Source organism: Chenopodium album, chromosome 8, assembly GCF_948465745.1.
Source record: "Chenopodium album chromosome 8, dcCheAlbu1.1, whole genome shotgun sequence".
Lineage (NCBI taxonomy): Eukaryota > Viridiplantae > Streptophyta > Magnoliopsida > Caryophyllales > Amaranthaceae > Chenopodium > Chenopodium album.
In genome coordinates, this window is record NC_137841.1 from 54,813,360 (window position 1) to 54,825,859 (window position 12,500).

General features: G+C 34.5%; 1 protein-coding gene across 1 annotated transcript; it reads right to left on the bottom strand.

The window, feature by feature from the left end:
- Positions 1–87: 87 nt before the first annotated feature.
- Positions 88–2,476, bottom strand: LOC145641871 (photosynthetic NDH subunit of lumenal location 1, chloroplastic-like). The gene is made up of 8 exons (XM_081692884.1): positions 2,302–2,476; positions 2,054–2,144; positions 1,367–1,450; positions 1,188–1,261; positions 957–1,079; positions 789–860; positions 614–710; positions 88–385 (listed from the first exon to the last, which is right to left on the bottom strand). Exons 1-8 carry the CDS (start codon positions 2,353–2,355, stop codon positions 282–284), a joined length of 699 nt encoding a protein of 232 aa, XP_081549010.1. The 5' UTR covers positions 2,356–2,476; the 3' UTR covers positions 88–281.
- Between the last annotated feature and the right edge of the window lie 10,024 nt (positions 2,477–12,500).

Consider the following 12,500-nt stretch of genomic DNA (forward strand, 5'->3'; position numbering starts at 1 on the left):
TCATTCTATCATCCTTGTGTATTTTTGCGTTGATCATATCATTTCTGATTGTTTGATGCAGCATTGTTTTTGAATCAAAATTTCATGTTCATTTTCAATACTATATATACCAGTGGTACAGAAGTACCGTAACAGCAAATGGCATAGTATGGCTGTATAGGCAACTGCTTTTGCTGCCGGTTATGCATGTACAACTGATTTAAAATCTATAATCTGTTCTTGACGAGAGAACAAGGGTTTCTGAATTATAGTCTCTACAGTAGTATGATATGAATATACTACTAGATTTCAAACACCTTGAAGGAGTCAGCCACGACTTTAAGCTTGTTTCGGACTCTTCTCCATCTTCGCTCGTTAGCACTAACTGTTAATGTGTAGTACCTCCCTGAGTACAAAGCAAAATTTAAGTAAATTACAGTGAAGGTATATTAGGCTTTTAAAATCATGATGTGACTAGAAACATGCATTGCATGCCGTTCTATTATTGTCTGAATAAATAAGATTTGCAGTCCTTTTGCCAAAAGTTAGAAGTTGTTAGCTGCTACTGGTAAACTAATTGTTGGCATAATTAGTTCGAGTAAAAGTTGAATTGCTGATTATTAACATAGCTTACCGTTTGCAATGGCAATAGTTGTGAAATGGGTCACGGAGAAATTTGGAGATGTTAGCTGGTACTCGAAAGTCCAGTAGTTCTTTCCATCCACTGAACGCTGCATTCAGCAATCAAAACCATTCAGCAATCAAAAGTTTTACTGATATTTGAGGTTCATATGCTGGTGTTACTTTACCTCCTGAATTTCTTTTATGAAAGTCAATTGGTTTGGAGCTGCAAGTATATTTGTCACCAAATTTTGAACAACCTGTTAGCCAAAGGAGCAAGAAGAAAGAATTTTAAACTCCAGAAATATTGATTAACTTATAATAGAAGGCGTATATGAATTAATGATAGAGTTTACATCTTGCATAGGACCCAAATCATGGACATCATTCTTGTCAGTAGGTATGAAGCTCAACCTCACATTCTGAAGCTGTAAGTACCGGTCCTTGAATGCTGAATCATGCGCCCTGAAGTCAAATTCCTGAAGAACAAAAACAAAGTTCATCAAAAGATCCTTGTTTACTTCAGTTAGAAATATGGTGATTCTGTTGAAGGAATTTAGCAAAGCGCGTCAATAAGTGGTAGATACCCTCCAGTCAGATGGGTAAACATAAGAATAGCCGTCTTCTTTGTCAACAAATGGTGTGTAATCTTCTGAGGTTTCTGTGAGACTAAAAAGTTTGAATCAGAAGAGTAGTTTATGGACTCCTTATCGATTAATGGTGAAGCAAACAACTTTTCAGCGGAAAATATAATTCATAGTGATACCTTTACTAAGAGCAGAACTTGGAGGGATAAAACTTAGAGCTAGCATGCCAGTTGCCATCAGTAGCGATCTTCTCTCATAGCAGCCTGATATGTTCAGAACCAAAGGTTATGACTTGTTCTTGATAATATAATGTTGCTCACATTCCATTAAAAAGGAGAACTATTTTCCACTCGTTACAAGCCAAAAACAATAATAAAAAAAAATTCCTTTTCCTAGAAAATGTTTTCCGTTAAAACAAATGGAGTCTTAGTGTTTGTTGGGTAGGTTAGAAAAATCAATCTAACTCCGTAAATTTTTTTTTATATATAAATCTTTCTTATGGCAAGAAGCAGCTTACTTGTATGCTTGACTTCAGTTATTCATAATTAAGTTGTTTACATTACTTCAGCAATTCATAATTAAGTTATTCATCATTAAGTTGGTTACATTACTTCAGTTATTTAGTAATGTAATGGCTAAATTCTAGGCTTGTAATGAGTTGGGTAATGAGTAGAGATATTCACAGAAAAAATTATACACTATTATATTATTTTCGTCAAGAATGATAAATCATATTGATAGTGTAATAGGAACTAGAAACATGACAAATAATTCTGGACAGGCTCACAATTATGTAGATAAATGAACATCCAAAGCAATTCTTCACCAGATAAAATTGTGTAAGAAATTTGAATTGGGGCACTTACTTTTGTCTAAAGAGGAGAAATCCTGTAAACTTGATCTTATGTTGCTGTATGATGGTAATGAAGTAGCGGAATTTGTAGAAATGCTCATAATCTGAGGCACATCAAAAAGCAACTGAACATAAGAAACATTATTTACAAAAAGATTAATGTTCTTTAGTCCGCATTTAGTTGTCACATTATTGTCTGTTTAAGTTAAATGGTACGAGGGTAACTACTAATCATAATAAGACGAGTAATATATTGGATACCTGCTTAGGGCGAATAGAAGGAGCCAAGCTCATTGAGATTGATGATGCTGCCATAGCTTTGCCTAATCTTTAAGGTATTAGAAGCAGTATTTTTTCTCATGTAAGAGTGTTCATATTTTTGCAATAATTACAAATTTTCTTGTGAGGGGCATTTTTCCTTCTCATATTTTTCTTTTGTTTTGTGTTAAAATTTGGATAATATGTCCTGATTTAAGACTGAAGACTGTCCAACAACAAAAGATAAGGTGGATAAACAAGAGTCTGTAACATGTGAGACTCACGTGCCCAAGGTTTTTGTTGATTAAAAGCTCAATTTTTTATTTTAATTTTTTTTATTGAATTTATTTATTATTTTAACTTTTTGCTTGGTAACAGCTTTTTCCACTAGTGTAGAAATGTTTGCTGTATTTGTTGGTCATCACTTTTAATATATATTCGGGTGCAGATACAGGTGAGGTGCACGGTGCATCTATAAGTAGATTTTTTGCTCATTTGATTTTTGTTTTCCTCATTTTCAGATTTCAAATTTAGCCTATTAGTCTTGGTTATTACATGACAAACTATGATCGTATAATTCTCTGTGTAATTCTCATTAATCACAATGGCCACATACAATATATTTATCAATTAGGTATACTTGGAGGGCAAGACTGACTGACTATCACAGTAAAGGTGCATCCCATTCTCATGTTTAACACCTAAGTCACCAAGAAGTCGTTTCAACCACTTTAATTCACAAGTCGTTGCATTCATACAACGATATTCTGCTTCCGATGAAGAAAGAACAACAATAGGTTGCTTCTTGGTTTTCCATGACACTGGGGACAAACCAAGAAGCACAAACCAACCTGTAGACACCCATTTGTGTCTCCCCAAAACCAAACTCAGTGATGAGTACCTTTCACGTCGAATCATAATCGAATGAAACGAAAGTGTGGAAAGGTCTAGTGTTGCGGAAAGTTTTATTTCTTTTCTTTTCTCTTCTCCCTGTTTTTGAAAACTTTATTTTTAAGAAAACAGCCAATCCAGTTTGGTTGGTCCATAATATGGGTCCAATAGTGGTGTAGTTGGATGGGGTTTGTAAAGACCTTTCCAACGATATATTATAAGCCCAATTCCGATGAATATTGAGGAAGTTATGGCCAATTTACTAAACTGGGCCTGGTTTGAGCTTTATGTACGGCCCAATGATCTAGGGGAGGGCCTAATATGATTTATCATTCCTAATGCAATTAGGAATGGTTTTAGTCTTCTAGAACATTCTAGAAGGTTCTTATCATTCTTAATTCAATTAGGATTCTTCAGAGTTTTAATTAGATCAAATAGCATTTTCGACTGAAATTATATTATTTTATCTTCCAGTACGGGAAATTTATCAGATTTTCAAAAACGCGTTGAAAGCCGATTTGGCGTCCAACCCCAGGCCTTGGCGCCTGGAACCAGGATTGGCGCCAGACGCCAGCATTGGCGCCAGACGCCAGCATTGGCGCCTGGCGCTAGCCACTGGTCCTGGCGCCAATGAGCCAGGGCTGGCGCCAAGGTGTTTTTGTGGTCTTCAGACTCTGTTTTGATAAATTATCTTTTTTGGATGATTTTCTCTATAAATATCGTATCAAAAACTCCGTTTTCATGGACGGATTATCAATATTCATTCACCAAGAATCTTCAATTCTCTTCTAAAAATCATTCATTCTTTCTTTTCTAAAACTTTGTTTTCTCGAATACAAAATTCCGCATTCGCAAGATCTTGATACACCTAGCCATATTCGAAGTTGCCTTCGCCCTAGACGTGAAAGGTTTTAATTTCTGAGGGTTTGGTCCCAAATCTCTCTTTACATTATTTAATTTAATTGCTTTGATTATTATTTTCCTTGAAGTTACTAACGTGTGTATTTTGTTATTAGAAAGAGGTACGAGGCATCCACGTAAGTACTTTAATGGTTTAATTGATTTTATGATGTAGATATCATGCTTATATTGTTATTTTGATTCCTAGTATCATGTCTAGGGTAATTTTAATATCAAGTATGATTGCTACGATGCTTCCTATATTCTTCCTAATATTTATGATTGTTAGTATCATGTTAGGGATAAAGCTTTGATTTTTATTGTTTAGTGACATGCTAGGGTTTGTTATTAATCTTGTTAGTATCATGCCTAGGATCTTGCTATTATTATTATGCTTTAATATTAACATGAACATGATTATGATTATAATTGTTATAATGATTGTGAATATTATTATTATTATTATTATTATTTTGATAATGATTATTTTATTTTATGATTATTATTGTTTTGATTATGATTATAATTTTATGATGATTATTATTATTATCATAATTATTATTTATTATGTTGCTCGATGATTTATTTATTTATTGCTTGATCACCTTTATTGTATGTTAAAGGGAATTTGTACTTGCAATCACGCTTAATAAGATAATTAATAATCTTGTTAGGTTAATTGTGATTATAATTCAAGTGATCGCCAATAATAGTTTATTTGTGCATTAAATTCAACCAACATAGATTAAATAGGTTTAGGGTTAATCCTATTGATTGCATGTTAATCAGAAAGCGCACATGAATACGAGCAGAATAAAGTAGAGGCCTATTATTAAGGCAGGTTCAATCTCTTTTAGGTTGGATTTGTACCATCATCCCCGAACCCTTATTTGGTTCATGACCTTATGGAGTTGACGATCTCTTGGATCGTTAAGGGGTGTAACCTTCACCTCGTGAACGGTTTACAAGTTCCTTAAAAACTTGTTGGCGACTCTTTTGCTCTATCTTCTTCCCTTTTGGACGCCACCGTACTTTAGTGTATGATCACAGTGGGGTTCAAGCTAGTGGGATTTTAAAGGCTTGAAATTATTCCCTACACAACCACTCAAGGAACGTCTGGAGAGAGGACAACCTGCCCAATCTGAATCACACCAACCTTCCAACTGTAAAGCACTATCAAATCTCAATAAAATTCCCTGTCCTGAACTCTTTTTCAAATGTCTAACAACTCGCAGAGTTGCTTCCCAATGATCAATCCTGGGATTTTGCATAAACTGCGATAAAATATGAACAGAATATGATAAATACGGTCTCGTAACAGACAAATAAATCAGTCGGCCTATGAGACGATGATATTTCTCTACATCATGAAAAAACTCTCCCTGAGCCAAAGCCAACCTGTGATTTTGCTCCATAGGGAACTCTGCAGGTTTAGCATCTAGTAAACCTACCTCAGTAATGATATCCAACGCATACTTCCTCTGGCAAATAAAAATTCCCTGTTTATTCCGGGCTACCTGTAGCCCCAAAAAATATTTCAACACTCCGAGATCTTTCATCTTGAAACAATTTCCAAGATATGATTTAAAACTGAGCATAGAATTTTGATCGTTGCCTGCAACAATTAAATCATCGACATATACTAACACATTGAGCTGTATTTTACCCTTTGTCAGAGTAAATAAAGAATAATCATAATATGACTGTTTAAAGCCATACTTTTTCAAAGCTGTAGCAAGCTTTGCAAACCAGCATCTTGGAGCTTGTTTAAGCCCGTACAACGATTTCTTCATCCTGCAAACTTTGTCAGAATTATCTTTCGCAAAACCAAGAGGAATTTTCATATCACTAGTAGAAAATATCAAAAAGGCACCCCCTAATTGGCACCGGTTCAGTCCAAACCGGTGCCAAAAATGGCCTACAAAATTGGTGGGAAGCTGAACCAGAGTAAAAGGCATCGGTTCACTTCTAACCGGTGCCAAAATCATAAAGGCCACCGGTTTGAACCGGTGCCTTTGTGAACCGGGGCTTTAATTATTTTTAAAAAAACCGGCCATTTTATAATCCTAAAAAACTTATCCTTATCTCTCCTCTCACTCCGCCTCTTTACTCTCTCTTCTCCCTTTTGTCTCCTCTGCTCTTCCTTCTCTCTCCTCTAGCTCTCCTTCATTCCCAATCTCTTCTCTTTCTCTTCAAGCATCTCCACAACAACAACAACAACACCGCCGCAACAACAACAACACCGCCGCAACAGCAACAACACCGCCGCAACAGCAACAACACCACCGCAAAGCCGCCGCCATCATCTCTTCTCTTTAATTTTTTATGGGTTTCTTCAAAAAAAATTTGGTTTAATCCACCACGAACACATGCATGAGCAAGGTTAGGGTATAATTTCTTGATTTTAATTCGATTTTTTATTTTTTTATTTTTATTTTCTGGGTTGTTAACTGATTTTCGAATTTTCTTTTATTTTAATCGATTTATTTTTTATTTTAATCGATTTAAATTTGTTTTTTAAGTGATTTTCGATTTTCTAGTTTGGTTAATCAATTTTTAAACTTATTTTAATTCGAATTTTTTTTTAATTTTTGGGGTTTTTTTGTCGATTTTTTTTTTATTTTCTGGGTTTTAATTGATGTTCTGGGTTTTAATTGATTTTCTGGGTTTTAATTGATGTTCTGGGTTTTTGAACTGATTTTTTTTTTTTTCGATTTTCTGGGTTTTTTTTTCGATTCATTTTCTTTTTTGAACTGATTTTCGTTTTCATTTTTTTTTTGAACTGATTTTCATTTTCATTTTCATTTTCTGGGTTTTTCTTTTCTTTTTTTCGATTTTCTTTTTTTCCGATTTTATGGGTTTTTGAACTGATTCATGTTAATCGATTCATTTTGGTTGTTTTAATTAGTGCAGGTATATGGATTTAGATCTTAAATTGAAGAATCAACATGCAAGTATATTGATCTTAAATAGAAGAATCAACTGATTTTCTTTTTTTTTTTTTTGATTTATATTGTAATTTTTTTTTTTTATATGTTGTAATTTTTTTTATTTTGATTTAGCTGTTGTAATTTTTTTTGATCTATACTGTAAATTTTTTTTGATTATATATATATTTTGGCACTTTTAGTTATATTAATATTAATATTTTGGCACTTTTGGTTAATACTGAGTTAATTTTTAAGTAAAAAAAAATATTTTGGCACCGGTTAACCGGTGCCAAAAACAGTGAAATAAAATTTTTTTGGGAGTTTTTGGCACCGGTTCTAATTCCGAATTTTGGCACCGGTTTGAACTGGTGCCTTTTTAAACCTCTTATTGGCACCCCCCACATTGGCACCGGTTCAACCGGTGCCTTAAGCCGGGTTTGAACCGGTGCCAATTTCATTTTTTCACGTAGTGTATATACCTCTTCTTCCAAATCACCATGAAGAAATGCATTATGAATGTCCATTTGATGGACTTTCCAATTTTTCACCGCCGCTACTGCAAGAAAGGTCCGAACTGTCACCATTTTTGCCACTGGAGCAAACGTCTCATTGTAGTCTAAACCTTCAACCTGATGATTGCCAAAGATAACTAGCCTCGCCTTTAATCTCTGCAAATTCCCATGCTCATCGTATTTCTCTTTGTACACCCACTTGCTCCCGAGAGCCTTTTTACCAGGTGGTAATTTTTTTAGCACCCAAGTGCGCTGTTCTTCAAGCGCCTGTATCTCATCTGCCATTGCCTTTCTCCAACCCTCATGTTTCATGGCGTCCCTGAAACTTTTGGGTTCATTTCCTCCTGTAATAGCAACAATATATTTTCTATGTTTCATAGAAAATCGGTGAGAATCAACATATTGTGTTATAGGGTAAACAATACCTGAGGGAGATGATGTCACAAGTGAACTCTAAGTTGGTGTAGATGGACTATTATTTCAGATAGTGTGTGTCTGTAATACCCCGTATTTTCATACGTATTTTATAATTAATTAATTAAGAATTATTTTATAAAAAGGGTATTTTAGTAATTTCATTATTTGGGGCCAAAATAATATTTGAATTTTAGCGCCAAATATAAGTATTTAATCATTTGAATAATTAATTATTTTTGGATTTCTAAATTAATAATATAGGTTTAATTATCTTTTTAAGGTCGGTCCATATTTTACTAACTATTTCAAGAGAAATATTTAATATACATTATGTATTTAACTAATTTTGATATTATCTAAAATATTTATTTATTCAATTATTTTATTATTATTGATTGTTATCACTTTAGTTTGTTAATTATTATATTTTAAATTATCCTCTAATTTTCTTCTTCATTATCTCATTTTGTTCCTATCTTTCTTCTCCCAACCATATGTATATCCATTTAAATTTTCTTATCTTTTAACCCAACTGTTAATCTAGACTTAATTTGATTCAAGTACCTTAACAACCCCAAAAACTTATCACATTTTCTAGTAATCATATCACACCTTAAACTCTATCCTTTCTACATCCTAGCCTATAAATACCCCTTCATACCTCTCACATTCTTCACACCAATTCTCTTCTTTTCTTCTCCTCAATTTTACACAAATCATCCCGTTTATCTTTGAAGCCAATTTTCGGGCACTTCTGCTCAGTTTTTGGGGTATGAACGTTTCACATAAAGTTGTTCCTATCAAAAATTCCTTGAGGTTAGGCTCAAAAATCACCCAATTCCGAGCTATATCAAAGGAGTTATAGCCTCTGAAAGTTCTGTCTATTATTTCCTATGCAAATCCAATTCTTCTCTTTTCCTTGGTCTCTTATCTTTTCTTCTTCCCTTCTCTTATTCAATTATTATTATTTTTATTATGGGGGATTTATAAAAATTATTATGAGTAGTTTTAATTATATAAAATCATATTTTTATGATGTTTATGAGAAATTAATTAAAAGGTTCATGTACATATAGTTGGGGGTTTTTAATTATTTGTTAACCTTATATTGATTAAGGTTATATTTATTTGTAGGGTGTGTTCGACCAAGATTCTTGAGGTTCTTTTGGTGTGTATAGCTAAGCAAGGATCAAGGTACGTTAGGTGGCTAGATACCTTTGAAAGTGATTGGTTTGAATAACATGTTTTATTTGATTTGATTGGTGATTGAATTAAATTGATTTGAATTATGATTTTGAAATAAATCATGTTTGGAGGTATTGATAAAAGTATTTTGATTTTTAAATCATGTTTTAAATGGTTTGAATTACTTATTGTGTTTAAATAATTTGATTTTTAAAAGGTTTGTTGAATTAAATAAAAGGTTTTTCAAGGAAGAGTTATTGATTTTGGAAAGCTATTAATATGAGATTTTATCCTAAAGTATTTATTTAAAATGTTTTGATTTTGAAAGTATGTGGACTCATCAAAAAGGAGTTTGAATTATATTGGATTTGTTGGATCTTAAAAGGATTTATTGAACCATTGAATTATTATTATTATTATTAATGCTTTATAAGCAGGTTGGTAATCCCACTATGCGGATTTGGTTTATTGATAAGGCCTTGGACTTTGTATGACCGGGTCTTTCCTCAAGAATAGCCTTGTAATATAAGGAGACTAGCTTGGGGGGTGTGCACACTTGGGTGAGGAATTGGATTTAAAGAAATTGGTTCAAAAAGGAATTGGATTTTTAAAGGAATTGGTTTATCAATTATTTTGAATGTTGAATCATTGGAATTGGTTTTGAATCATGAGTTTTGGAATAAGTGGATTATTTATTGGAATCGATTTTAAAAGCATGTTTGCAAATAAATTGAGTTTACATTATCTTGCACTTATCGTACTTAGCATATTTTGCTAATCTGTATTTTCTATTTGTTTTGGTTCGCCCTGTTTACCGTAATGGTAAGCAGTGTTGACTATTTTCAGGTGGAGTCATGAATGAGCATATGAGAGTCCCGGGATTTGCTTCACCTAGTTTAGAAATGTTGGTCTTGTCTTTATTTAGAGTACTCATAACAATGTTACTATTTTCATAAGTATTAATAAAAGAAAGTTGAGTTTCCGCTGCAAGTTTTTGGTATTGAGTTAAGTATTTTGAGTAGCCTTGCGTAATCACGCGGCGGTAATACGCCCAAGTCTATCTCTACGGTATAATTATACGTATTATACTGGTATTTCCGTAGAGGGAGATTTAGGGGTGTTACAGTGTCACATAGTCACGGAGTTTCACGGAAGGAATTTTTTGGTCTCATGCCTTTACCCAAGGCCTCAGTACTTACTGGCTGCACAACATCAACTATGTCGCTGCTATGAACTAGCTGCCCAGCTTGTTGCTCTGAATGGGGGGTGGAAGTTTGCTGCTCAGGCTCGTGCACTGAGCTGTCGCACTGCCCAGCTGCACCAGTGGGCGCTGGAGAGCCAGCGGGCTAATCAGAGTCCCTGACAGACTCTCCCGCAGCCTGGTCGCGGCTTGTGGCCTCCTGCCGCAAGTTGCCTGCGGTGTGGTCTGCTGCCCCTGCCTCATTTTCATCCCTTCTCACGTCTCTACCACTCTCCTCTTCATCCTCCAAGCTCCACTCGTCATCACTTACACCCTCATCCACGCAAGGAATGGAGTATGTCACACGCTTCTCATCCACATTAGGTGTAATAAATGGAAATGCATCCTCATGAAAAATCACATCCCTCGAAACAAATATATCTCGGGTCTCCAAATCATACACCTTCCACCCCTTTTTCCCGAAAGGATAGCCGATGAACACACATTTTCTACTCCTACTTGCAAACTTGTCACCTTTACTCCTTTGATTATAAGCATAACATAAACACCCAAACACCCGAATATACTCATATGAAGGTGATTTTCCAAATAACATGTCAATTGGGGTTTTATAGTCAAGCAATCGAGAAGGTGTTCTATTTAACAAATGACATGCCGCTTGCACACACTCCCCCCAAAATTTCAGAGGTAAATTTGCTTGGAACCTTAAAGCTCTAGCCACATTCAAGATATGTTGATGTTTTCTCTCAACACGCCCATTTTGTTGAGGCGTGCCTACACACGAAGTCTCAACATATATCCCATTTTCAAAGAAGTAGTTCTTCAAGGAATTAAATTCCGTACCATTATCACTACGAACCACTTTAATCTCTTGAGAAAATTGACGTTTCACAATAGCCACAAAATTATAAAACATGTACTCAACTTCCATTTTATTCCTTATTAAATAAGTCCACACACCCTTAGAATAATCATCGACAATGGTTAAAAAATAATGGGCACCACAAGACGATGGAGTCTTATACGGACCCCACAAATCTAAATGTACTAGTTCAAAAATCTGACTAGCTTTATTTTGACTCAAAGGAAAACTACTCCTATGTTGTTTTGCCCGAGGACATACATCACATGATTTAAATTTATTTCTACTACGACTCACAAATGGAAGTTGTTGTAGTACCTTTGCCGAAGGATGCCCCAAACGTTTATGCCACAACTCTGTCAAATGATCCCCATCTATCTTCAACTTCACCGTAGGAACACCCCGAAAATAATAAAGTCCATCTACTCGTTCACCTGCTCCAATCACCTTCCTCGTCATTAGGTCCTGTATAACACAAAGGTTGTTAGTAAATTGCATGACACAATTTGAGTCATCACATAATTGAGTCGCCGAAATTAAATTGCAATTCAATTGCGGTACGTAAAGGACATTCTCAATAGTCAAGTCCCCTTGCAAAGTCACTAAGCCAATTTTGTTAGCATTCCATCCGGCAATCCCACCGGACAATTTTGAACATTAGAAATATTCGTCAACAAAGATAACTCGTAAGTGACATGATTTGATGCCCCGGTGTCAATGATCCAACCCGGGTCATGGTTACCATTAGTCTTGAATTTAAGACCATTTAGATTACTAAGAAGCTGCTGATATTGATCGGAAGAAAGGCCCACAAAACGTTGCTCACCACATCCAGCCATCACACTCACAATGTAATGTCACGTAATTGGCACAATTAATTAATTTCACAAGTCCTCACAACTAAAAGAATTAATCTCCCAATTCCTCACAAATAAAGGAATCAATCTCACAATTCCTCACAAATAAAGGAAATCTCAAAGCAGTGAACTCTCACTCACACTCTAATTGTACGTGAACAATGAATGTTACGAACAAAATAAAACATTTAATTTTGGATCTCACTCAGGCTCTGATATCATAACAAACTATGATCGTATAATTCTCTGTGTAATTCTCATTAATCACAATGGCCACATACAATATATTTATCAATTAGGTATACTTGGAGGGCAAGACCAAATAACCTAAAATAGCTAAAATAGCTCACAATATTCTCTAGGATATATTCTCACAATATTCACAATTATCTTGTTTCCTAAAATATATCCCAATATTACATTCTTGCACCTAGGTGTATAAGAATT